This window comes from Nomascus leucogenys, chromosome 4, assembly GCF_006542625.1.
Source record: "Nomascus leucogenys isolate Asia chromosome 4, Asia_NLE_v1, whole genome shotgun sequence".
Taxonomy (NCBI): Eukaryota; Metazoa; Chordata; class Mammalia; order Primates; family Hylobatidae; genus Nomascus; species Nomascus leucogenys.
In genome coordinates, this window is record NC_044384.1 from 123,961,483 (window position 1) to 123,987,555 (window position 26,073).

A 26,073-nucleotide genomic window follows, 5' to 3' on the forward strand; every position below is an offset into this window, starting at 1 on the left:
CTGCCCGCCTCGGCCCCCCAAAGTGTTGGGATTACAGGTGTGAGCCACTGTGCCCGTCGTAAAAGGGAATTTTTGAAGTACCAATAGAGGACTCTACCAAATAGGTTATTTCTTAAAACCTGAAGGTAAGGATAAATCAAATCTCATTGTATAACTTATCTACATTATACTTAAAAATATATAACATTTAAAATTAAATGTTCTTTAATAAATTTTTTTTTTTTTTAGAGATGGAGTTTCACTCTTCTCGCCCAGGCTGGAGTGCAGTGGTGCAATCTTGGCTCATTGCAACCTCGCCCCCTGGGTTCAAGCAATTCTCCTGCCTCAGCGTCCCCAGTGGCTGGGATTACAGGCGTGCACTACCACGCTCAGCTAATTTTTTCTTGTATTTTTAGCAGAGATGGGGTTTTGCCATGTTGGCCGGGGTGGTCTCAAACTCCTGATCTCAAGTGATCTGCCCTCCTCGGCCTCTGAAAGTGCTGGGATTATAAGCATGAGCCACCACCTCCAGCCATAAAATGCTTTTAAATATAAAGAAACAATATATGACCTTTGTTTTTACTGTCCATACAATTTTCATTAATATTAAAGTATAAAAAGACCAGGTGGCTGGAGGCAGTGGCTCACACCTGTAATCTTAACACTTTGGGAGGCTGACGGAGGTGGATCACTTGAGGCCAGGAGTTCAAGAGCAGCCTGGCCTACATAGTGAAACTCCATCTCTACTAAAAATACAAAAAATCCCAGGAATTTCTGAGACTGAGGCGGGTGGCTCACTTGAGGTCAGGGGTTCAAGACCAGCCTTGGCAACATGGTGAAACCCTGTCTCTACTAAAAATACAAAAATTAGCCAGGCATGGTGGTGCATGCCTGTAATCCCAGCTACTCAGGAGGCTGAGGTAGGAGAATCATTTGAACCCGGGAGGCAGAGGTCGCAGTGAGCTGAGATTGTGCCATGGCACTCCAGCCTGGGCGATAGAGCGAGACTCTGTCTCAAAAAAAAAAAAAAAAAATTAAAAAAAATTTTGACAGATGTGGTGGTGGGCACCTGTAATCCCAGCTACTTGGGAGGCTGAGGCACGAGAATAGCTTGAACCGGGAGGCAAGGCAGAGGTTGCAGTGAGCTGAGATCGCGCCATTGCACTCCAGCCTGGTGACAGAGCAAGACTCCGTCTCAGAAAAACAAAAACAAAAACCAAAAAACAAAAAATTAGCCAGGTGTGGTGGTGCATGCCCCTAGTCACATCTATTTGGGAGGCTGAGTCAGGAGAATCTCTTGAACCCGGGAGGCAGAGGTTGCAGTGAGCTGAGATAGTGCCACTGCACTCCAGCCTGGGTGAGAGAGACTCTGTCTCAAAAAAAAAAAAAAAAAAAAAAAAAAAAAAAAAGGACCAGGTATGGTGGCTCACACCTATAATTCTAGCACTTTGGGAGGCTGAGGAAGGAGGGATTCTTGAGCCCAGGAGTTTTAGACCAGCCTGTGCAACATAGTGAGACCCCTGACCCTACCAAAAAAAAATTAGCTGAGTTGGTGGCACGTGCCTGTGGTCCCTACTCCGGAGGCTGAGTTAGCAGGATTGCTTGAGTCTGGGATGTTGAGGCTGCAGTGAGCTGTGATTACACGATTGCACTCCAGCCTCAGCAACAGAGCGAGATCCTGTCTCAAAAAAGTTAAAAGTACAGTAAGACAGATACCCTCACCTTCTCCAATGATGCCCACTCTTAGAAGTGTCTTAACTTACTTCCAGAAGGGAATAGATACGTAGATATATAATTCTTTTAGCTTGTAAAAAGAATCATAGTATAGCCATTGTTACTTACCTTGTGTTTTTTTGTAACTTAATAATATTCATAATATATTTTGAAACCCTTTCCTTCTCAGCACACCTGTCTAACTCATTCTTTTTAATTGTAAATTGCATTTCATCATTTGTAGTAGTAAAATAGATTTAACCAATCTCCCTTGACTGACATATTGATGATTACCAGTTTATTTTTCTATCAAAAATGTTTCAGTGACCATATGTGAACATATACTCTACCCACAATATTTTTTTCTTTTCTTTTTTTTTTTTTTTTTTTTTTTTGAGACAGACTCTCGCTCTGTCGCCCAGGCTGGAGTGCAGTGGCGCGATCTCGGCTCACTGCATGCTCTGCCTCCTGGGTTCATGCCATTCTCTTGCCTCAGCGTCCCCAGTAGCTGGGACTACAGGTGCCCGCCACCACGCCTGTATAATTTTTTGGTATTTTTTAGTAGAGATGGGGTTTCACTGTGTTAGCCAGGATGGTCTCGATCTCCTGACCTCGTGATCCGCCTGCCTCGGCCTCCCAAAGTGCTGGGATTACAGGGGTGAGCCACTGCGCCTGGCCTCTACCCACAGTATTTTAGAAGTGAAAAGAGATGAAAATGCCTCTTAAGTCTGGAAGGGGATGTGTTCCTATTGTAAAGGGAAAATAAATCTTGGAGTCCCCAAATCACTAAGCTAAAGGGAAAAGTCAAGCTGGGAACTGCTTAGGGAAAACCTGCCTCCCATTCTATTCAAAGTTATCCCTCTGCTCACTGAGATAAATGCATACTGATTGCCTCCTTCGGAAAGGCTAATCAGAAACTCAAAAGAACGCAACCATTTGTCTCTCACCTACCTGTGACCTGGAAGCCCCCTCCCTGCTTGAGTTGTCCCGCCTTCCCAGACAGAACCAATGTATATCTTACATATATTGATTGATGTCTCATGTCTCCCTAAAATGTATAAAACCAAGCTGTGCCCCAACCACCATGCGCACACATTGTCAGGAACTACTGAGGCTGTGTCACCTGTGTGTGTCCTCAACCTTGGCAAAATAAACTTTCTAAATTAACCTGTGTCAGACTTTTGGGGTTCACACTGTCAAGGAACAGGTGCTCCAAGGAATGGTGATGATGGTGGTGTTACACTCTATGTGAATTATACATGTACACAGAGACTCCATGTTATGTAGCTTGATCTTAGTGATCTACATTCTTCTCTGTCTCTCTCCCTGGATGAATATCTGATCAATAGTAGCCTCTCAAAATATCCGCGAGTATACTAGCCTAGGTATTTTGTTGCTTCAGTGGAGACAACAAAATACCTAGGCTAGTATACTCCCGGATATTTTGAGAGGCCATTATTTAATCCAAATTATCCAAAGTACTGTCATTTCAACATGTAATGAATATAAGATTATTAACAAGATTACTTTCTTGGTGTGTATGTTAAATCTTTTAACCTTAAGCATATCTCAATTAAGACTAGCTACATTTCGGCCAGGCCCAGTAGCTCACGCCTGTAATCCCAGCACTTTGGGAAGCCAAGGCAGGTGGATCACAAGGTCAGGAGTTCAAGACCAGTCTGGCCAAGATGGTGAAACCCCATCTCTACTAAAAATACAAAAATTAGTCGGGCATGGTGGCGGGCACCTGTAAACCCAGCTACTCGGGAGGCTGAGGCAGAGAATCGCTTGAACCCAGGAGGCAGAAGTTGCAGTGAGCAGAGATCGCGCCACTGCACTCTAGCCCAGGCGACAGAGTGAGACTCTGTCTCAAAAAAAAAAAAAAAAAAAAAAAAAAAGACTAGCTACATTTCAAGTCATTTCCCTCCTTAATACCCTCTAATGGTGGGTCTGCAATTTTGTGTAAAAAAAAAATCCAATATCCTTAGCACTTATTCATTCAACATATTTTTGATGCCCACTATGTGCCAGGTACTCTGGGATGTTCCCAGTGACAAGGAACATCCTGCACTTAAGGAGTTTTCACTCTAATGAGAATATAAATTCCTCAGGGGCCTGGTATACAAGGCCTTTCCCTTTACATGAACCTGAGCCCACCTTTCTCCCACCTCGTGGTTTCCCAATCAGATAATAATTATAAGCGTTTATTGAGTGTTTCTTGCATGTAGATGCTATACTTGATGCTCTCATTTAATATTTATTGCAGTTCCCTTGAGGAGGGTACCACTATTATCCCCAAAACATCTTCTAAAAGGAGGCTTTTGGCTGAGCGTGGTGGCTCACACCTCAGTGTGTAATCCCAGCACTTTGGGAGGCTGAAGCAGGTGGATCACTTATTAGGAGTTGGAGACCTGCCTGGCCATAATGGTGAAACCCCGTTTATACTAAAAATACAAATTAGCTGGGCGTGATGGTGCATGCCTGTAATCCTAGCTACTTGGGAGGCTGAGGCACGAGAATCGCTTGAACCTGGGTGGCAAAAGTTGCAGTGAGTTGAGATTGCACCACTGCACTCCAGCCTGGGTGACAGAGTGAGACTCCATCCCGAAAAAAAAAAAAAAAAAAAGAGGCTGGCAAGATGAGATAACTTGCCTAAAGACACAACTAGCACAAGGAGAATCGGCCGGGATAGTCTGCCCCCAGACCAGGCAGGCTTCACCACTGAGCAACCCTGATTCAGATCAATGTTGCTGATCTTGCTGTTGCTGTTACCTCTATCTGTAATGCCCTTCTGCCCCTCCCCCCCATTTATTTGATGATGTAATACTATAAAAGGAAAAAATTTTTTTCTTTTTTTGAGACAGAGTCTCACTCCCTCTCCCATGCTGGAGTGCAGTGGTGTGATCTCGGCTCACTGCAACCTCTGCCTCCCGGGTTCAAGCGATTCTCTTGTCTCAGCCTCCCGAATAGCTGGGACTATAGGTGCCTGGCTAATTTTTGTATTTTTAGTAGAGACAGGGTTTCACCATGTTGGCCAGGCTGGTCTTGAACTCTTGAACTCAAGTGATCCTCCTGCCTCAGCTTCCCAAAGTGCTGGATGACAGGCATGAGCTACCGCACCTGGTCGGAAAAACAATTTTTTCTTTCTACTCTCACACACCAAGCAATCTCCGGTGGACACCAACTGGGTATCCTATAATTACCTTCAATTCTGATGCTTCCTACCAGGAGATAGTGTCAGATCCCATTTGTTGAGGGCTCAGGCCCACAAGACAACCCCAACTTCAGATGCCAATCACAAGTAGTAGGTTGTTACCTGTACTTCTGACTGACCAGCTACAAACCAGAGTTCTCATCAATAATTTGTTGAGATGCCTCACATAACTCAGAGAAACACATTTACTGTTTTACTAGAAAGAATATTACAAAAGATAGAGATGTACAGCTAGATGAGGTGATGGAAAAGGCAAGTTATGGGGGCACGTGGAGCTCTCCTGCCCTCTCCAGCCACCTTCACATGTTCAGTAACCAGAAAGTTCATCAAATCTTGTTATTCCAGAGTTTTTATAGCATTTAATCCCTGCCTCCCTCTTCTTTCCCAAAGGTTGGTAGCTGGGCTGAAAATTCCAAGCCTCTAATCCTCTAATCAATTGGTGTTTCTGGTGACTGACCCCACTTCTGGTGACTGGACTATCTAGTGGTCCCACTGTAGGTAATCACATTAGTTAGCATAGACTCAGAAGTTATGAAAGTGTCTTGTTTTGAATAACAAAAGACATTGCTATCACTCAGGAAATTCTAAAGGTTTTAGGAGTGAGTGCTATAATAGGAACCTAGGACAAAAATCAAATATGTTTTATATTATACCACGTATACCATCATGAATCAGTTTAAATCTACTACATTTCTCTATAGCTTTTCCAAACATCTTCATATTCACCTTTCTCCCACAGAGGGCAGCCTTATCCCCTCCCACCCTCAGTGGAATTCATTCCATTTCTTTCATTGAGGTTCCTAGGACTCAGAACTACACACATTGCTTTGTTGACAGTTGTTTATATATTGGTGTTTTGCACTCTGAACTCCATGAGATAGGGACAAGGTCTGTTTTTATTTCTTCATCTTTTGAATATTTATCTGTATGCCCAGCCTATAGAAATAAAGAACAATGAAGTAATTTTCCTTGTGTCTTTGCCCCGCTGAGGCTGCTCTGGTGCTCTTGAAAACACTATTCCAATGATTTTACTTTTCTTTATAGGATCAGATGATAGAAAACATTTAAATTTTAGCTATGACCAAGAAGAGGCAATGAAGATACATATAATTGCCAAAGAACCCTCTGCTAAAAGTTAAGAATGGTTTCACGTGGCCAGGTGCGGTGGCTCACACCTGTAATCCCAGCACTTTGGGAGGCTGAGGCAGGCAGATCACCTGATGTTGTCGGGAGTTTGAGACCAGTCTGATCCACATGGAGAAACCCCATCTCTACTAAAAATACAAAATTAGCCAGGCGTGGTGGTATATGCCTGTAATCCTAGCTACTTGGGAGGTTGAGGCAGGAGGATTGCTAGAACCCGGGAGACGGAGGTTGCAGTGAGCTGAGATCGCACCATTGCACTCCAGCCTGGACAACAAGAGTGAAACTCCACCTCGAAAAAAAAAAAAAGAATGGTTTCACACTTTTCAAAATACCAAAGAAGCTGCTCTCTGTCTTTATAAACTATACCTTGGCCTATAGAGAATTGTTCTTGGGAAGACTTCACTCCTCAGGATGGAGATCTTGCCAAGGAGTTTTTAGGATTATCTACTGCTCCAGATACTCAGGAAGTATTGTGAATTCAGGATACAGCTAAAACTCATTAACTTTAGGTACTACCACTTCATTGCTACTGATGAATTTAGGTTTACATTTACCTTTGTTTAGCAAATGTTTCCCTGTGCCACATTTCAAATTAATTTTTTTTTTTTTAAATGGAGTCTGGACCTGTCCCCCAGGCTGGGGTGCGATGGCGTGATCTCGGCTCACTGCAACCTTGGCCTCCGGGGTTCAAACAATTCTCCTGTCTCAGCCTCCTGAGTAGCTCGGACTATAGGTGCCTGCCACCACGCCCAGCTAATTTTTATATTTTTAGTAGATATGGGGTTTCACCGTGTTGGCCAGGCTGGTCTCAAACTCCTGACCTCAGGTGATCCACTTGCCTTGGCCTCCCAAAGTGTTGGGATTACAGGCGTGAGCCACTGCACCTGGCCCCAGATGAATATTTAAAATATTCAAGAATACAATTTACTTTTCAGCACCTTGGAACACTTTATAGCCATCTCTGGTTGCACAAAAGCAATTTTAACACATTATCTTCTTGAATGAACTTTGGCTGAGGTTGAATTAAGTGGGCAACTGAGTGATAAATTTAATAATTCAGATCTTTGCTACATTCCTCTTCTAGCAGTTGGGATGAAATGAGGAGCGGAAAAAGTGCATGGCAACAAAGACGTCACTAAAAAAATATTTGTGGATTGAATAAACCAATAATTTTTTCTCCTTGCAAGATAGATGAACAGAAATTCATTGTTTAGCAAGGTCTGCCAAGCATATATTTTTAAGACCTTCTTGAAGCTATTTAACACTTTCAACTCTGGCACCATGGTTCTTGTCTCCTACTTTGTTCTTGTTACTATGGCCACATCCTCAGCTGCCATCTAAGATGCTCTTAGGTCTTAAGAAGAACAGATGTATTGCCCCACTTGTACATTTACTCATTTAACACATGTGCTGAGAGTTTACAGGGGCCAAACACTCATGTAGGCATAGGGATATCCAAGAAAAAACCAAAAACCAAAAACCAAATTTGCTGTACACATGAAGCTTACATGGAGCTCGCATTTGTGTGTGTGTGTGTGTGTGTGTGTAGACAATAAGCATAATAAATCATAAAATATATAGAATGTTATAGCCAGACGTGGTGGCTCACAGCTGTAATCTCAGCACTTTGGGAGGCCAAGGTAGGTGGATCACCGGAGGTCAGGAGTTCTAGACCAGCCTGGTCAACATGGTGAAACCCCGTATCTACTAAAAATACAAAAAATTAGCTGGGTGTGGTGGCAGGCGCCTGTAATTCCAGCTACTCAGGAGGCTGAGGCAGGAGAATCGCTTGAACCTGGAGGGTGGAGGTTGCAGTGAGCCGAGATCGTGCCACTGCACTCCAGCCTGGGCAACAGAGTGAGGCTCCACCTCGAAAATAAATAAATAAAAAAGAATGGTGCCAATAGTAAGAGCAGTTCCACTCACCAGAACTTAAAACCAGTATTTCTGTGGGCTTCAGCTTCCTCATCTGTAAAATGGAACTATAACATATTTTGTAGTATTGTTGTTTCGTTTGTTTTTGCTGCTCCAGTCAACGAAAGAGACACTCTATTGAGGCTCCAGGGAGGCTGCCCTTCGAGGAAGGAAGAGCCCTGACCTTCTTCTTGGGGTGCAGGTTGTTGGTGTGGTCGCACTTCTTGCAGCAGTTGACAGCACAGGGGTGCAGGCAAGCATAGCACTTGCAGCAGATCATCTTGTCACAGTTGTATTTCTGGGAGAGCTGGCAGAGGGAAGGCTCAATAATGCCACCTTGCAGGCACAGCACCAGGTGCAGGGTGGACTCTTTCCGGATGTTGTAGTCTGAGAGAGTTCGGCCATCCTCCAGCTGTTTGCCGGCAAGTATCAGATGCTGCTGGTCAGGTGGGATACCTCCTTGTCTTGAATTTTGGCTTTGACATTCTCAATGGTGTCACTTGGCTCGACCTCAAGAGTGATGGTCTTGCCCGTGAGGGTCTTCACAACGATCTGCATCTCTGCATCTGCAGCTCGGCTGCCTTGCTGAAGAAAAAGAGGATGGCAGATATTTTGCAGTATTGAGAGGATTAGAAATGAAATATGTTTGCCAAATGTCACAGTCTCTAATTGTAGGCCCCTTTACATAGTAGCTATTAATAGAGGCACATCTGCTCTTGTACAAGTAAGTGAACAATGTGTGCTGGACTGGAAGTAACTCTCTGGGAAATTTAGGACAAAAGGGGACTAGGGCCCAAAGAAGGAATGAGTCATCCAGCATACCTAGCTACCTATTGCTGACAAAAAGCTTTACTAATACCTTGTTGGAGATGAATAGGATGTGAGCTCCGGATCCGCTGATGTATTTATATATCCTTCCATTGCACGGCTTCAGTTCTTCCCAACTAAACCTCTCCTTATCTTTTTTTATTTTATTTTTTATTTTTTTTGAGACAGGGTCTAGCTTTGTCGCCCAGGCTGGAGTGCAGTGGGGTGATCTCAGCTCACTGCAACCTCTGCCTCCTGAGTTCAAGCGATTCTCCTGCCTCAGCGTCCTGAGTAGCTGCGATTACAGGCGCGTGTCACCACGCCAGGCTAATTTTTGTATTTTTAGTAGAGACGGGGGGGTTTCATCATATTGGTCAGGCTGGTCTTGAACTCCTGATCTCAGGTGATCCGCCCACCTCGGCCTCCCAAACTGCTGGGATTACAAGCGTAATCCACTGCGCCCGGCCAAATTTCTCATCTTTATGAAACACTCAAGAGAAACCTGTTAACAATAATGACAATTATCAGCATGCTATGTGCCAGGCACTTTTATGAATATAAATCCCTTTAATCCTTCAATGAGCCTGCGTGGCAGGTATTACAATCATTCGGTTACAGAAGGGATATTTGAGAGACGGCCTACAGGGTGCACTCAAGAATGTGGCAGCTGGCCGGGTGTGGTGGCTCACCCCTGTAATCCCAGCACTTTGGGAGGCCGAGGCTGGTGGATCACCTTAGCTCAGGAGTTCGAGACCAGCCTAACCAACATGGTGAAACCCCGTCTCTACTAAAAATACAAAAAGTTGCCGGTCGTGGTGGCGCGCGTCTGTAGTCCCAGCTACTCAGGTGGCTGAGGCAGGAGAATAGCTTGAACCCAGGCAGCGGAAGTTGCAGTGAGCCGAGATCATGCCATTGCACTCCAACCTGGGCTGGTGCAAGACTCCGTCTCAAAAAAAAAAAAAAAAAAAAAAAAGTGGCAGCTGTCGTGGTGCTTAGTGGGCGAGCAAGCACAGGAGGACACCTGGTCAAGTGTACCCCATCTTTCACGGTCTCTGAGTTGGGGTTCGTGCCTACTGGACAGACAGAAAAGAAACTTTGAGGAGTCGTGAAGACTCGTTAGTTGCTTCGGAGGGTTATCCTGGGCGTCCTTGAGAGAGGTGGCGTCCTCCTTCCCTGCAGCCTCTAAAGAATGTAGTTAGGAGCCAAGGGAGGTGGTGACCCCCCACCCCATTGAGAACGTCAGGGGAGCTTCCGACTTGAAAAACTAGTTAGACGCTCAGCTTCGGTCAATTAAGCTTATACAAAGAGAGGCGGTGCGTCCTGAGGAGGTGGCACGGGGGGGAGGCGGGCGGAAGTCCGCCAGCCGCCGATTGGCTGGGACAAATGTCCGTCCTGCCTCCCTCCCGCCCCATCTGCCGGTGGCCTAGCGGCGCGGCCCGCGGGCGCGCTGAGGAGGCTGGCGGTGCCAGACTGGCAGGGGGCGTGACCCGAGGAGGCGGGGCGGGGGGGCGTGTCTTGCCTGGCCCCGGCGCCGCGCTCGTCACGGTTTGCGGCTCCGCCCCCGAACCCCTCCTCCTACGCGGCTCTCCTCCTTCCCGCTCGGTCCTCCGGTTCGCTCAGTTCTAGCTTCAGGTTCCACGCCGCGGCCTCGCTCTCCTACTAGAGCCAGCCCAGCAGTCGCAGCGCGCACACGCACGCCCCGCGTCTCCCGCGCCCGGCGCCCGGATCTCCCCACGCGCGCACACCTAGCGCACGGACGCACCAACGTTTGTCCTCGCGCGCCGGGGGGCTCGGCGGCGGCGGCGGCGGGGGCAGCGGCAGAAGCAGGCAGACCGCGCGGGGCAGTACCGTAGCGGCCGTCACGGGCTGGCCGGCCGGCCGGCCATGGAGGCTGATGGGGCCGGCGAGCAGATGAGACCGCTACTCACCCGGGTAACGAGCAGGGTGAGGGCGCCGCGGCGGTGGGGCTCCTCGGCAGGGGGAGGGCACGGGGCGAGGCAGACAAAGGCGGGGGGCGCGGCGGGCGTCGCGGCTCGGCCACCTAGTCCCAGACACGTCGCCCCTCCACCTCCCGGCGGCCGGCGCGCCTCGCCATCCCCTTTGTGTGGCGGCCTGGGGCGCGGTTGCGAGGGGGCCGGCGGCTGCGCCCGGGAGGCCCGAGTCGGGGCGGCCGGCGGCGCGCCGCGGGCATCCTCTGCGCGGCTCAGGCGGGACCCCGACGTCTCCGCAGAGGCCGCCTGTGACCCCGACCATCCATCCCTTCCCTCAGCGCTCACCTCCCCTGTTTCTTAGCGCGCTCCCCAGGCGGGGTCCCGGTTCCGGTTGCCTTGGCGCAGGAGTTTCAGATTAGCCCTCGAAAACCTATCTTTCTTCTCCTTCTAAGGAGGACGGCGGCTCCACCTGTCTCTAGCCCCAGGCAGTGGTGAAGAGCTGGTTGAATCTTTCCCCCTCTTTCCGAGTGTCCCCTCCCGCTCCGCGGTGCGCTTTGTTCGGTGAGTTCTCCGGCCGCGTGGACTGGCCGCGCTCCTTCCCGGCCAAGGCTCTTTCGCTGTTGCCTGCCGGGTCCGCCTTCTCCACTGGCTGGAACCCGGGGAGTATCTTCCTGCCGCAGGCCAAGTAGAAGGAGGAGGGTGTCCTGAGCTGTCTGGTGCTGCTTCTCTAACTCAGCTAGCAAGATCGCGTTTCCTACTGAGACTGGCTTTGGTTTCAGGGTTAGAAGGGAATGGGGATGGACTTAAGGCCGGTGTTCCCATTTGTGATGATGGGTGAATGGCCCGTGCTCAAGAAGCGGACTTCCTGCTTTCATTAGAGCACATGCGTCCCCGCAGTTGTCTCTTTCTCCTTTCCAAGTTCGTGACTCAAAGGAGATGGAAGTATTCTAAATTTTCCTACTTCTAATTTTTACTATGCAACCAGCAAAGGCGGGAAGGTTGCAGGGAAAATTGTCCGGTCTTTCACAACTAAGAGGAAAATTACTTCTCCCATGTTTTTATTCAAGAGTTGTCTTTAAAACTGTCTGCCGGCTTTCCCTTTTAACTTTTAGGATTATAGTTAAGGTTATGGAAAGTAGTCATTCATTAGTTCAGTACGTTCATATAAGTTCTCTAACATAGAGGAAAACTCAGTCACCAGACAGTGAAGTCATTTAGCAGTGGTTATTGGAAGATCATTCACAGTGATGGTAATGGAATACTGGAAACTCATCCTAAATAATCTGTAATTATTATTATTATTATTTTGAGACAGAGTCTCGCTCTGTCTTCCAGGCTGGAGTGCAGTGGTGCGATCTCGGCTCACTGCAACGCACTCTGCCTCCCAGGTTCAAGCGATTCTCCCGCCTCAGCCTCCAGAGTAGCAGGAATTACAGGCACGCACCACCATGCCCAGCTAATTTTATGTATTTTTAGTAGAGACGGGGTTTCGCCATGTTGGCCAGGCTGGTCTGGAACTCCTGACCTCAGGCAATCCGCCTGCCTCGGCCTCCCAAAGTGCTAGGATTACAGGCGTGAGCCACCGCGCCTGGCCTTCTGTAATTCTTTGTGTAGCCTTTGAATAAACTGTTTTATAGTACTTTCTCTGTGTGTTTCAAGTATGATGTTGTCTGTTCTTAAATTTATTTGCAAATTCTCAATTGAGCAGTAAAGTGCGTTCGAGTTTTCACGGAGCTGGATAGAAACTATGGTGTGTTCTCAAATATTGCCTGTCTAGCTAGTAGAGGAAGCATATGATAAGGCCATTGCCCTCCAAATTATTCATTCATTCATTGTAATAACACTTATTTAGACTAGTATTTATGCGATTTAGACTATTATTTACACTATTTACTGTAGTGTCCAACAAGGCAGAACCAACTCCATCCTAATATTTATTTATTTTTGAGACGGAGTTTCACTCTGTCACCCAGGCTGGAGTGCAATGGCCTGATCTTGCCTCACTGCAACCTCCGCCTCCCAGGTTCAATTGATTCTTTGGCCTCAGCCTCCCGAGTAGCTGGGATTACAGGCATGTGCCACCATACCCGGCTAATTTTGTATTTTTAGTAGAGATGGGATTTCACTGTTCGTTAGGCTGGCCTCGAACTCCTGACTTCAGGTGATCCACCCACCTCGGCCTCACAGAGTGCTGGGATTACAGGTGTAAGCCATGGGGCCCTACCCAACTCTATCCTAATAGAAGTGGTATTTGAGTTGGGGGACAGATGGCAAAGGAATTGTTAAACACTGCTGTTAATGATGTGGTAGGGGAGCACTTTAGAAGGGTAAACCTCCTAAGTATTTGAGAAGATAAGGCTTGGCTACAGTTAACATATATAAATCAATAATAGAAATCAAATACAGTAAACTAGCATATAGTCTAAGAATAGAATGGGAGAATAGTAAAGCTGTAGGTTGAACTGATTTGAAAACAGGAAAGAGAAACTATTGGCTTTGATAAAATTAAATCTTCGCTCACCCGGTTTTGGTAAATGAAAGTCGTAAAAGTGAGAGATCATGATATTCATCAGTCATAACTCTTAACTCGCAGCAGACTGCTCAGCATAGCCAAAAAGTAGAACAAATTAATATTCATAAAATCCCATCTTAGATTTGTAATTATGCAAAAAGATGTTGAATAGATTGGTGGCAGTTTATATTACTCTGAAATTGGAGCCCATCTGTTTCATAGTTCAGCCTCTATGGTTGCTTCCGCTCCTAAAATTCTCTAATTTTCACTGATCAGGGTGTTGGGATAGAGAGAGGAAAGTCATTAATCTTGAAAAAATGTAACTTGTCTTTTGCTTTTGCTATAAAGCCTCATAATTGTAAGCCTCACTTGGAATTCATTCGTCAGTCTTTTTTTGTTGCTGTTGTCCGTCTTATTTTCCAGTATAGGTTAAATCCTTTTATAAATAGCATGGTTTAGAAGGTTTCTAAGTTTTAGCAGATAATCTACTTTCTTTTAAGCAGTGCATGATTTAAGACAATTCTGATACCACTGGCATTTTGGGACCATGATATTTTTCCATGATTTTATGATTTTATTCATTTTGCACATATTTATTAAATATCCTATAGGTGCCAGGTAATGGGGATATAGTCAAACAAGGTAGACAGAATCCTGCCTTCGCTGAGTTTATTTGGCATATGGTGTGAACACAGTGATGGCATTTACATTTCTGCTTTCCATTTGTGAGTGCCAGTTAAAACATTTCATGAGTCTGTAAGAAATTAAAAAAAAAATAGTCATTAGAATAAATGACAGACCCAAACAACCCAGTATGAATTCGGTAGTGATTGGCAAATGGAAGTTTTTTTTTGTGGGTCTGTAAGTAGGCATTCTCTTTGGGGAACTGCAGTTACGTATTGATACTAGGTATTGATATGGCACCCTAGGAATAGTATCAGGATTTCAATTACCCTATTGCCTTATTCTAAGTGTCTTTGGGCCACAATCCATGGAGTTGTAATAAAGGGAGAGAGCAAATCTGAAACTGTAGGACAAGGCTGGGTGCTGTGGCTCATCCTGTAACCCCTGTACTTTGGGAGGCTGAAGTGGGAGGATCGCTTGAGCCTAGGGGGTTCGAGACCAGCCTGGGCAACATAGTGGGACCCTGTCTCTACAAAACATAATTACCCAGATGTGTTGGTGCTCGCCTGTAGTCCCACCTACTTGGGAGGCCAAGACAAGAGGATCACTTGAGCCTGGGAGGTTGAGGCTGCAGTGAACTGTGATTATGCCATTGCACTGCAGCCTGGGTGACAGAGTGAAGCCCTGTCTCAATACAAGATGAAACAAAACTGTAGGACATTTGAGTTAGATTGATGAATCGTTTTGCCTGGTAATTGAGACTGGGAAGTACACAGGTTTTCTTCTAAGAGCTTAGAGAATTTTGTTACATTAGACTTGTTATTTGAATAGGTTAGAATACAGAGCCAAAGTAACCTGGTATTGGAGGAACCTGGTATATTATTTTAGTGGTATGTGGTGTGCTAACCAATATATTCTAAAACTTTGCTAGTTATAATTGTCAACATCCTGTAATGGGTGTTTTCTTCCTCTTTTCCTCCCCCTCCTTCTTAGTGTATCATACCACAAGTATGATCTTAAAGTGGATAGGATCTGCAACTGACTAAACTGTGTGGGCCATTTAGGCGCTTAGAGATATTTCCATAGGGTTAATGTTAAAGATTAGTTACAGATCAGTATAGCTTTTGATTTATACTATAGTTTCTTGTTGATGATTACAATTTCCTCTGTAGCTATCACTTTTTATGCATACAGTATTTTTAGTTTTGTAATAAGCAGTGAATTTTACCACTGTTTTCATTTAGCAGGCAAAATACACAACAAAATGTGTATTTTGTTGCATTTTTGCAATTTGGACAAATTTAGGATTATTTGCAATTATAATGGCGACAAATCATAAAAGGTCTTTGGTTGATATAGTGTTATGGTAGTGTTTGGCAGTGCTGCCGTTGACAATCTTCCTTAAGGCAGAGGGCTAGCTGATTAGAGTAGACTAGTTTGCCTAAATTAGTGACTCTTTCCTTCCATGGACTAGACATTTTCAAATGACTGTTAAAATAAGAGAGTGGCCTAATACTTCTTTTTTGTTGTTGTTGTTGAGGCAGGGTCTCATGCTGAGGGTTGTCCAGGCTGAAGTGCAGTGGTACCATCATGGCTCACTGCAGCCCTGACTTCCCAGGCTCACGTGATCCTCCCACCTCAGCCTCCTGAGTAGCTGGGAATACAGGCACACCACCACGTCTGGCTAATTTTTTGTATTTTTAATAGAGGCAGGGTTTCAACATTTTGCACAGGCTGATGTCGAACTCCTTGGCTCAAGCGATCCACCCTCCTCTGCCCCCCAAAGTTCTGGGATTACAGGCGTGAGCCGTATACCTTGGCAACACATCTTTTCAGTACTTGGTTTAGAAAGTTAATGTGTTTATAATATAGATGTGCATTTTATCTGGAGCTGATATGCCAATACAGACAGGTTCTAGTTTGGCGTTTTTTTTTTTTTTTTTCCCCTGAGACAGGGTTCTCACTCTGTCACCCAGGCCGGAGTGCAGTGGCACCAACTCGACTCACGGCAACCTCCACCTTCTAGGTTCAAGAGATTCTTGTGCCTCAGCCTCCCCAGTAGCTGGGATTACAGGGGTGTGCCACCACGTCCCTCTCTCTCTCTCTCTCTCTTTTTTTTTGTTGTATTTTTAGTAGCGACAGGGTTTCACTACGTTGGCCAGGCTGGTCTTGAACTCCTGACCTCAAATTATCCACCTGCCTCGGCCTCCCAAAGTGCTGGGATTACAAGCATGAGCCACTGTGCCTGGCCTAGTTTGGCGGTTTTAAGCAGATTTTCAGATTTCTTCCAAAGAGGATGTTTTAAAATGTTTTAATTTTTCTTAAGCCATTTTAGTGAGCATACTTAAGCAGTTTTCAGTATCAAGGGGTTAAAGCATAGTCCACTGTTAATAGTGAAATAGGGAAGATGCTTTAATGTTGTTGGGTTTTTTTTGTTTGTTTGTTTGTTTTTTGAGGCAGAGTCTCGCTCTTTCGCCCAGGAGTGCAGTGGCATGATCTTGGCTCAGTGCAACTTCCGTCACCCGGGTTCAAGTGATTCTCCTGCCTCAGCCTCCCAGGTAGCTGGAATTACAGGCGCATGCCACCATGCCCAGCTAATTTTTGTATTTTTAGTAGAGACAGGGTTTCACCATGTTGGCCAGACTGGTCTCAAACTCCTGACCTCAGGTCATCCGGCCGCCTCAGCCTCCCAAAGTGCTGGGATTACAGGTGTGAGCCGCCACACCCTGCCCGCTTTAATGTTTTAAATGACCTTTTTTTCTCATTTTTCAGAGAATTTTATGTGAACTAGTATCATTTGGTTCTGATTCTGTTCATTCACATCTTAGACAGTAGAGAAGTTGTCTTCTCCCTCTCTCTGGATTCCAGGACTGTATTGCTTCTTTTCAGTCAGATTTCCCAATTTGGAAAAGCTGTTGAATTGTGTATCATCTCTGATTAGGAACATGAGAAATGGTTATACTTTTGACAGTAGATTCACACTTGGAAGATGCCTCTTTTATTTCGTTACAGAAAGGAGTGTGGAATGGTTTTCAAAAGAGCATGAAGGCCGGGCGCGGTGGCTCATGCCTGTAATCCCAGCAATTTGGGAGGCTGAGGCAGGTGGATTGCCTGAGCTCAGGAGTTCGAGACCAGTCTGGGCAACACGGTGAAACCCCGTCTCTACTAAAATACAAAAAATTACCAGGACGTGGTGCTGTGCACCTGTAATCCCAGCTACTTGGGAGGCTGAGGTAGGATGAGGCAGAAGAATCACTTGAACCCAGGAGGTGGAGGTTGCAGTGAGCCAAGATCATACCACTGCACTCCTGGGCAACAGAGCAAGACTCCATCTCCAAAAATAAAACAAAAAAGGGCTCTGAGAAACCTTATAATAAATAAAGACATTAAACTTTGATGGGGAGAGAATGCAGCTTAATATTACATGGTATTGCCAAACAGAGATCTTTGATTATTCCAGCCTAATGAGAAACAGAAGAGAAGGGGTTGAGCAGTGGTTTGGTATCAACCATGGGTTCAGATCTTAGCTTAGCCTCCAATGGTAGGGCCTGAAAATTTTTAGAAAATCTCTCTGCCCATGAGTTCACATCTTTAACACAGAGATACTAATAAGTGATTAAATGAGAGACCTAATACAATGCATTGTTCAGAGCAGCTTTCTCTAAAAAGTTACCTGTTCACTAACTTGCCACACAGCAAAGGACAAAATCATAAATCTTACATTAGGATTTACATCAATGCAAGAAACATGACATTCCTCCTGCCCAGTGCTAGAATTAGAGGAAGAGTATGGTAGAACCTTCAGTGGAGTTTCATTATTTCTTCTGAGGGGCTAGAATAATGCTGAAGTTATTAATTCAGAGTTAGCTGTAGTAGTTTCCTTCTATTTTTAAAAGGTTTTATTATGTAAGTTTTGTGAATTAAGTTGCTAATGTTATAGAAATTAAGTATCTGATATTTGCCTCTCTGCCTCCAGATTCGCTGATGGCTGGGGATAGAGTTTTCCTGGGTCATTCATTGCTAAATTCTCAATTAAGTCTAGCCTAGGGTTTTACACATTGAACAAATGTATTTGTTCAGTGGATGAATGTTAGGATGATGTATTAGTCTGTTATGACACTGCTATAAAGAACTACCTGAGACTGGGTAATTGATGAAGGAAAGAGGTTTAATTGACTCACAGTTCTGCAGGCTGTACAAGAAGCATGGCTAGGAGGACTCAGGAAACAAATATGGCAGAAGGGGAAGCATGCAAGTCTTCACATAGTGGCGGGAGAGAGAGAAGTGGGAAGTGATACACACTCTCAAACAACCAGATCTCATGAGAACTAACGAGAACAATGAGGGGGACATCTGCCCCCATGATTCAGTCACCTCCCACCAGGCCCCTTCTTCAACATGAGGGGATTACAGTTTGACATGAGATTTGGGTGGGGACAGAGCCAAACGATAGCAGATGATATCATGACTCAATAAGATTTGAAATTGAATATACTGCTAGTTAATTGTTAAGTAATACGTTATATGGCTTTTATTTATGGTATTAACCATTAAGAAAAAGAATGCTACTTTGCTTGATACAACTGCCAGTAGAAGAGAATGTTTCTTGCCTTGGTTCCTTGAGTGAGAATGTTGAGTAAATGCAGTAAATGCAAGTTGGATTGATTCCAAAGAATACATAACATTTTTTAAACCTGAGAGAAAATTTTAGGCAAGTGAATATTAAGCACCATTAAAATGAAAATTTTATGAAAATTTATCCTGTTTTCACCAATTTTAAATACATTTACACTGATTGTTGGAAAACTGGGTATTTTACTTAAATCCTAATACTTGTGTAATTTTGCTTCATGAAAAGCAGTGACTTTTGATATATATGATTATAAAACCACCAATGACAAGCAATTTCAGGTTCCAGATGTCAGCTGTTATATGTATTGGTTTGAAATTATGCTATTCTATTCTTTAGAATTATTACTTACATAATATAATTTCTTTCTGTTCATCTGCTTTTAATTTTGTGATTTTGAGGTTTGTGGACCCTCTTCCTGAACTCTGCCTCCCTAACTTGCCAATCCATGCATAAATGTTTATACAGGTGCTGTAATTAGCCAATGCACTGACTCAGTAGAGTCCTTTCAGTAATATTTTGTCTTTATTTTTGTTTTGTTCATAATCCCAAATGACCTTAATTATAAAATGTCCAAGAGGAACTTCCTTATCCATTTTTGCATATGCCATTAGCAGTATCCTCGGGATAAGATTTTGTTATAAGCCTGTTTGTATCTGGGGAAGTTGGTCATTTGTTAGGAATAAGGGATTCATTCAGTCTAAAATTGGCCTTCGTTTGGCCTTTCATTTTATCTTATTGAGCTATTTTATTCAGTAATAGGAAATTCAGTAAATAATCATAGACTCTAACCCTCATTTTCAAAACAAGGTAAAATTTGGGGGTGGCTTAGCCTAGATGTAACAAGTACGTGTTTGGGTTTCAGATATACCTGGGTTCCCTATTTCTAATCTGCCACTTAGGTGGCTTTGGGCAACTGACAACTTTGAATCTCATTTTTCTCATTTGCAAATTGGAATTACTATATTAAACTTATCTCGTAGGGCTCGTCTTAGGATCAGGTAGAATACTGTGTATAAAATGCTAAATGTGCCTCTTGGAAACTTACTATTAATAATCATCCTGTGTTCTTATGGAGTGTCCTACATAATAAAATTCTAAAAGAGTTTGTGTACAGAATGAGGACGGAGAAAAAAATCTTGGCTGTCCTTAAACCCCTGGTGTTTAGATATTCCAGATAACTCTGTGGGCAGGGATTTGATACTGGTTTTCTTTTTTTGAAACGGAGTCTCGCTCTGTCGCCCAGAGTGCAGTGGCGCAATCTTGGCTCACGGCAACCTTCACCTCCCAGGTTCAAGCGATTGTCCTGCATTGGCCTCCCAAGTAGCTGGGATTATAGGCATGCGCCATCATGCCTGGCTAATTTTTTTGTGTTTGTAGTAGAGATGGGGTTTCACCATGTTGGCCAGGCAGGTCTCGAACTTCTGACCTCAAGTGATCTGGCAAAGTTCTGGGATTATATGCGTGAGCCACCGCGCCTGGCCTGATACTGGTTTATTGCCTAAAGCTTCACATTTTAAAGGATATGACATGTTGACAAAATTGTTTAAAAGCCTAGTTAAAGCGTAATATAATTATCTTCCTTCATTTATTTTGAGACAGAGGCTTGCACTGTCTGCCGGAGTCACTGTCTGCATGAGTCTTGTATTGTCGCACGAGCTGGAGTGCAGTGACGTGATCTCATTTGCCTCCCGGGTTCAAGTGATTGTCCTGCCTCAGCCTCCCGAGTAGATGGGATTACAGGTGCCCGCCACCATGCCAGGCTAATTTTTTGTATTTTTAGTAGAGACTGGGTTTCACTATGTTGGCCAGACTGGTCTCAAACTCCTGAGCTCGTGATCTGCCTGCCTCAGCCTCCCAAAGTGCTGGGATTACCTTTAAATGATTTAACCATTTTGACAAAATATTTAAAGTGTGATATATCTCTCTTTTTAAAAATAGAGTACTGATCACTAACTAGCTTTAGACTGTTTTTAAAACTTACCTTGTGTTTAACTGTTTTATCATTGAATTGCTTACCTGCTGTAGATTTGTTATTGATAACAAATGAAATCACAGTTATTTAATTGAGGCCTCTGTTATTTCACTTATTTACTCTCTGAGACACAAATTTTACCTCCTAAGACTGCTTTCTGATTCTTGTTGTAGATAGCTTGTTTTGATGAGATCTTACTGTATCTTTTTGATAATGTTAGACTTAAAATTTAGTGTCTAGAGTATAGAAAGTCAGAGAGCTTAGCATAGTGCTCAGCCGAACAGGCATAAGATAGTTTCTAGTTGTTATTCCGTTGAGGCAGGACGATAATAAATTATACTTTATAAAGGGTTCATATTCATAGTTTCATCTTAAATTTACCATTTATGTATTTTTCCTGTAATATGAAATAAGAATTACCATGAATTTTATTGAGTAAAGTGATAGTCTTCTAAATTTTGTGTACACACACAATTTGTGCACATACACTCTTTGTGATTTTATATATGTATTTGTATTATTAGATAACTTAAAAGATGTTTACGAATTTCCAGAATAACTATGTAGCATTGAATTTTGTTGGGTTAATATACTCAATCTGCCTTTTTTTTTTTTTGAGATGAAGTCTCAGTCTGTCACCCAGGCTGGAGTGCTGGTATGATCTCGGCTCACTACAGCCTCCACCCCCCGGGCTCAAACAATCCTCCCACCTTAGCCTCCTTAGTAGCTGGGACTACAGGCATGCACCACCACACTTGGATAATTTTTTGTATTTTTGGTTTTGCCATGTTGCCCAGGCTGGTCTCAAACTCCTGAGCTCAAGTGATCTGCCTACCTTGGCCTCCCAAAGTGCTGGGATTACGGGCATGATCTTGGCCTCAAGCTGCCTATTTTACAGAAATGTGGTTTCTCAAAGGGTTGTTAAAGTAGGAATTTTAAAGTAATTCAGCTTGTTTTAAGGAGCCGGTCGTATATGTTCTGACTTTATTAATTACTTTTTTTTTTTTTTTTTAAGAGTTGAGGTCTTGCTATGTTGCACAGGCGAGAATGTGGTGGCTATTCACAGGCATAATTATAGTGCACGGGAGCCTTGAACTCCTGGGCTCAAGTGGTCCTCTGGCCTCAGCCTCCCAGGTAGCTAAGACTAATGGTACATACACACACACCATGCCCAGCTTATCAGTTTTTGAGATAGATGTTAGATGTTTTCTTACTTCCATTTTTAAAGCTGATTCTAATCCTTTTTTTTTGAGACAAAGTCTCCCTCTGTTGCCCAGGCTGAAGTACAATGGCATGATCTGGACTCACTGCAACCTCCGCCTCCCAGATTGAAGCGATTCCCCTGCCTCAGCCTCCCGAGTAGCTGGGATTACTAGCTTGCGCTACCACACCCAGCTAATTTTTGTATTTTTAGTATAGATGGGGTTTCACCATGTTGGTCAGGCTAGTCTCAAACTCCTAACCTCAGGTGATCTGTCTGCCTCGGCCTCCCAAAGTGCTGGGATTATAGGCATGAGCCACTGTGCCCAGCCTGATGCAATTCGTTTTTGAAAAGAAATTTTGATAGAGGTAAGATACAAATAGAAATTGTTTCATTGATTAGAAATCAAAACAGTATTTTAATATGGTTCCATAGCAAAATATGAGCCCATCAGAATTTGAATTCATATTGGAGGTGTGAGGCAAGAGGTGGGAGATAAGGTCGTAAAGGGAGTGGAGGAAATGATTTTTAGATTAAATTTCATCATTTCAGATCACAGCTGAAAAATGCAAATTATATACTTTATATCACTGCATTCAATTTATTTATTTTATTTTTATATATATTTTTATTTGTATGTATATATTTTGAGATGGAGTCTCATTCTGTCGCCCAGGCTGGAGTGCAGTGACGCAACCCATACAGATGGGGTTTCGCCATGTTGGCCAGGCTGGTCTTGAACTTCTGACCTCAGGTGATCGGCCCGCTGTTTCCTCCCAAAGCACTGGGGTTACAGGTGTGCATTGCGGCAACCAGCTGCATTCAATTTAAAAAGACATTTTTAAATTTAATATTTTGTCACTGACTTAAGCTCATGTATTCAATTTTTATATAACTTATTTGCTGTCATCTGCTAATTGCATTGGTTTAGCAATAAATGGCTTAAAAGGTTAATAAATGAGTATTGGCTGGATTAGCTCTGAGGGATTGTTTTATACCACGCCAGTGCTTTCTTTGTTATGGTTGTGAGCTTTGAATAGGGAGGGGCAGTTTGAGATTGTAATTTGGTAGCAGTGAATTTCAGATGTTGGGGGATTGCTGCCTCTCTGCTAATCTAGAATAAATAGCTGACTGGAGGAGTAAATACTGTTCATTGAGAAGATTTTCATATAAAGCCAGAATGATAATATTTTCAGCTTTTTCAATTGGCCTCACAGGAATGGCATATAAAGTGTAAAAAATAGAGCACTGGCTAACAAATTTTTGTTGGGTCTGTTGGTTAGCAGTCATTTACTGTTTAATGCCTTGAATCACTCAAATGTTAAGGCAATTTTGCTTTAGTTTGTTATCTGAAACAAATTAGCATGAACCACAGTTTATAAAATGCAGGCCTGGGACCTGTAATGGGAATTTTTTATTCACTTTGTTGATGGTGTATTAAAGCTTCAAATTTGAAGCTGGGCACGGTGGCTCACACCTGTAGTCCCAGCACTTTGGGAGGCCGAGGTGGGTGGATCACCTGAGATTAGGAGTTTGAGACCAGCCTGACCAACATGGAGAAACCCCATCTCCACTAAAAATACAAAATTAGCTGGGCGTGGTGGTGCATGCCTGTAATCCCAGCTACCTGGGAGGCAGAGGTTGTGGTGAACTGAGATCGCCCCATTGCACTCCAGCCTGGGTAACAAGAATGTGAAACTCTGTCTCAAAAAAAAAAAAAATTCTTCAAATGTTCCCCCTTTCACCTTGTTCTCCAATCAGAATAGCTATGGGGCTGAAATCCTGACTAGCCTCTGCCTGCTTTAATGTAGTTATTGTTAAATAAAATTCAGGAAGGGTATACCCCAAATATTCATTTCCTGAATCTCTTCCTTACTGCAGATTCAATCTTTTCCAAACTGCAGGTTGTGACTTATTAATAATTTGTAAAAACAATTTAGTGGATTATAAGTGTTAGAAAAGAAAGGAACAGAATAGAAAATTAAAACAATACGTTGCAAATAGTAGGGGCATATATTGTTTTGTGAAACTTTGTTTTATACATGCATACATACATGGCATGTAAAGAGGTATATTCTGCTTCTCGGCCGTTTGGCTAAGATCCAGTGAAGCGGTATGTTATGTACTGGGTTGTGGTGCAAAATGTGTTTCTTTCCAGGGTTTGCTGTTTTGTTTTGTTTTGTTTTTTGTGAGATGGAGTCTTGCTCTGTCGCTAGGCTGGAGTGCAGTGGTGCAATCTCGGCTCATTGCAACCTCCGCCTACCGGGTTCAAGCGATTCTCCTGCCTCAGTCTCCGGAGTAGTTGGGAGTACAGGCGCCTGCCACCACGCCCAGCTAATTTTTTGTAGTTTTAGTAGAGACGGGGTTTCACTGTGTTTGCCAGGATGGTCTCATTCTCCTGACCTTGTGAGCCGCCCGCCTCAGCCTCCCAGAGTGCTGGGATTACAGGCGTGAGCCACCGTGTCCGGCTGTTTTTTTTTTTTTTTTTTTTTTTTTTAAAGTTGGAGCTACTCTGCCCATGAGGTAGCCACCCTTTTATTCCTTTTCTTAAAACAAGTTGGAAAACCATTGCTGTAGATTAACATTCGATTTCATTCTTTTAGAAATAATACATACCTATATTTTAATGTATTCATTATATGTATCAGTCATACATATATTCATTAAAATGTTAACACCCAAGTATTTAGATTAAATGCTGTTATTTGGCTTATAAATTAACAGTACATCAAAAGGTTTTTATTTTGGCAAATTTAACTTCATATTTCATTAATAGTAGCTTACTTGTTCCATATATATTAATAAATTGAGGTGTAATGAGAAGAAAGAACTGCCAACAGATTATCTTCTGTTCAATTTCAAACTCAAATCAACTGCTTAAGCCTTTAAGCTCATGAGCAAAAAAAAGAAAGATTTACGATTAGCAAGACTGTTCAGTCAGTTCAACTCAGAAATAACTTGAAATATTGCAATGTGTTTAATTTGGAAAGGACTTAATGGAAAACTATTGAGAAAAATATCTTTAATGCTGTGGCAATTGAGCCAATTACTAGATTTGATAAGAAGAAAGATAAGATACATGGAATGCTTAATTACACTACACTGTAATTCTTATGTTTTTTATGTATGCCAATACATGGTTAAAGGAGGCTTGAAAGAAGACAAGTATTTATTTTTTAGGATAATCTCAGACTTATTATTCTCAGTTATTTTGTTACAGCTACTTCTCAAAGGTTAGTTGAATGTTTATTTCTAAAAGAGTTAACTTATTTTGCAGTGATTGGACAAAATGATCAGCTTTTCTAAGACTATCAACTGTATCATCATCTTAGCACCTCAGCAATGGCTTTAATTATTATTATTATTTTTTATTTTTTTTTTTGAGACAGAGTTTTGCTCTTGTTGCCCAAGCTGGAGTGCAATGGTGTGATCTAGGCTCACTGCAACCTCTGCTTCCCGGGTTCAAGCAGTTCTCCTGCCTCAGCCTCCCGAATAGCTGGGATTACAGGCATGTGCCACCACACCCTGCTAATTGTATTTTTAATAGAGATGGGGTCTCTCCATGTTGGTCAGGCTGGTCTCGAACTCCATTTGTATCCTTTGTAATATCCTTTATAAATCAGTAAACATAAGTAAGTGTGTCTATGAGTTCTGTGAGCTGCTCCAGGACATTAATTGAACCCAAAGAGGGGATTGTGGAAACCCCAATTTAAAGTTCCAGAGGCCTGGACTTGTGATTAGTAGGGGATGGGGTGGTGAGGAGGAGGCTCGGTGACTGAGCCCTCAACCTGTGGGATCTAACACTATCTCCAGGTAGTGTTGGAATTAATAATTTAGAGGATACCCAGCTGGTGTCTACTGCAGAATTGATTGCTTACTTGGCTTGCTCGTGGGGAGAAATCCCCTGATATTTGGTCATAGAAGTCATCTTCTACGGTGATGATTATTGTGAGAGCACAGGAAAAATGATTTGAGTTTTTTCCAAAGAGTACTAATACCTAGTATTTAAGTTTTTTTTTTTTTTCTCTTTTATTGAGATGCAGTCTCCCTCTGTCACCCAGGCTGGGGTGTAGTGGTGCAAAATTGGCTCACTGCAACCTCCGCTTCCTGGGTTCAAGCAATTCTCCTGTCTAAGCTTCCCAAGTAGCTGGGATTACAGGTGTGCGCCACGAAGCCTGGCTAATATTTGTATTTTTAGTAGAGACAGCATTTTGCTTAATGGCCAGGCTGGTCTGGAACTCCTGACCTCAAGTGATACGCCCACCTCGGCCTCCCAAAGTGCTAGGATTACACACATGAGCCATCACGCCCCACCCCTAGTATTTCATTGAATGCTTGTATTGTACCAGAAATGTTTCTAAACTGTATTCATTGCATGCAACATCTTGTTTAATTTTTTTAGCCTATCATTTGTATAAATATTGTTG

General features: G+C 43.4%; 1 protein-coding gene and 1 pseudogene across 6 annotated transcripts in view; one reads left to right on the top strand and one right to left on the bottom strand.

Moving 5' to 3' along the window:
• Window positions 1-7,957: 7,957 nt before the first annotated feature.
• Window positions 7,958-11,300, bottom strand: LOC100588558 (annotated as a pseudogene).
• Window positions 10,356-26,073, top strand: part of SLC4A7 (solute carrier family 4 member 7) — a 110,817-nt gene continuing 95,099 nt past the window's right edge. For 4 of the 6 annotated variants that reach the window (XM_003256783.3, XM_003256785.4, XM_030812246.1 and 1 more), the window contains exon 1: window positions 10,381-10,717. In XM_003256783.3, coding sequence (XP_003256831.2) covers window positions 10,658-10,717 — 60 coding nt within the window. In that variant the 5' untranslated portion in view covers window positions 10,381-10,657. Of the gene's footprint in view, window positions 10,718-26,073 lie in introns of all 6 variants that reach the window. The other 2 variants (XM_030812245.1, XM_030812247.1) reach the window with 1 other exon arrangement.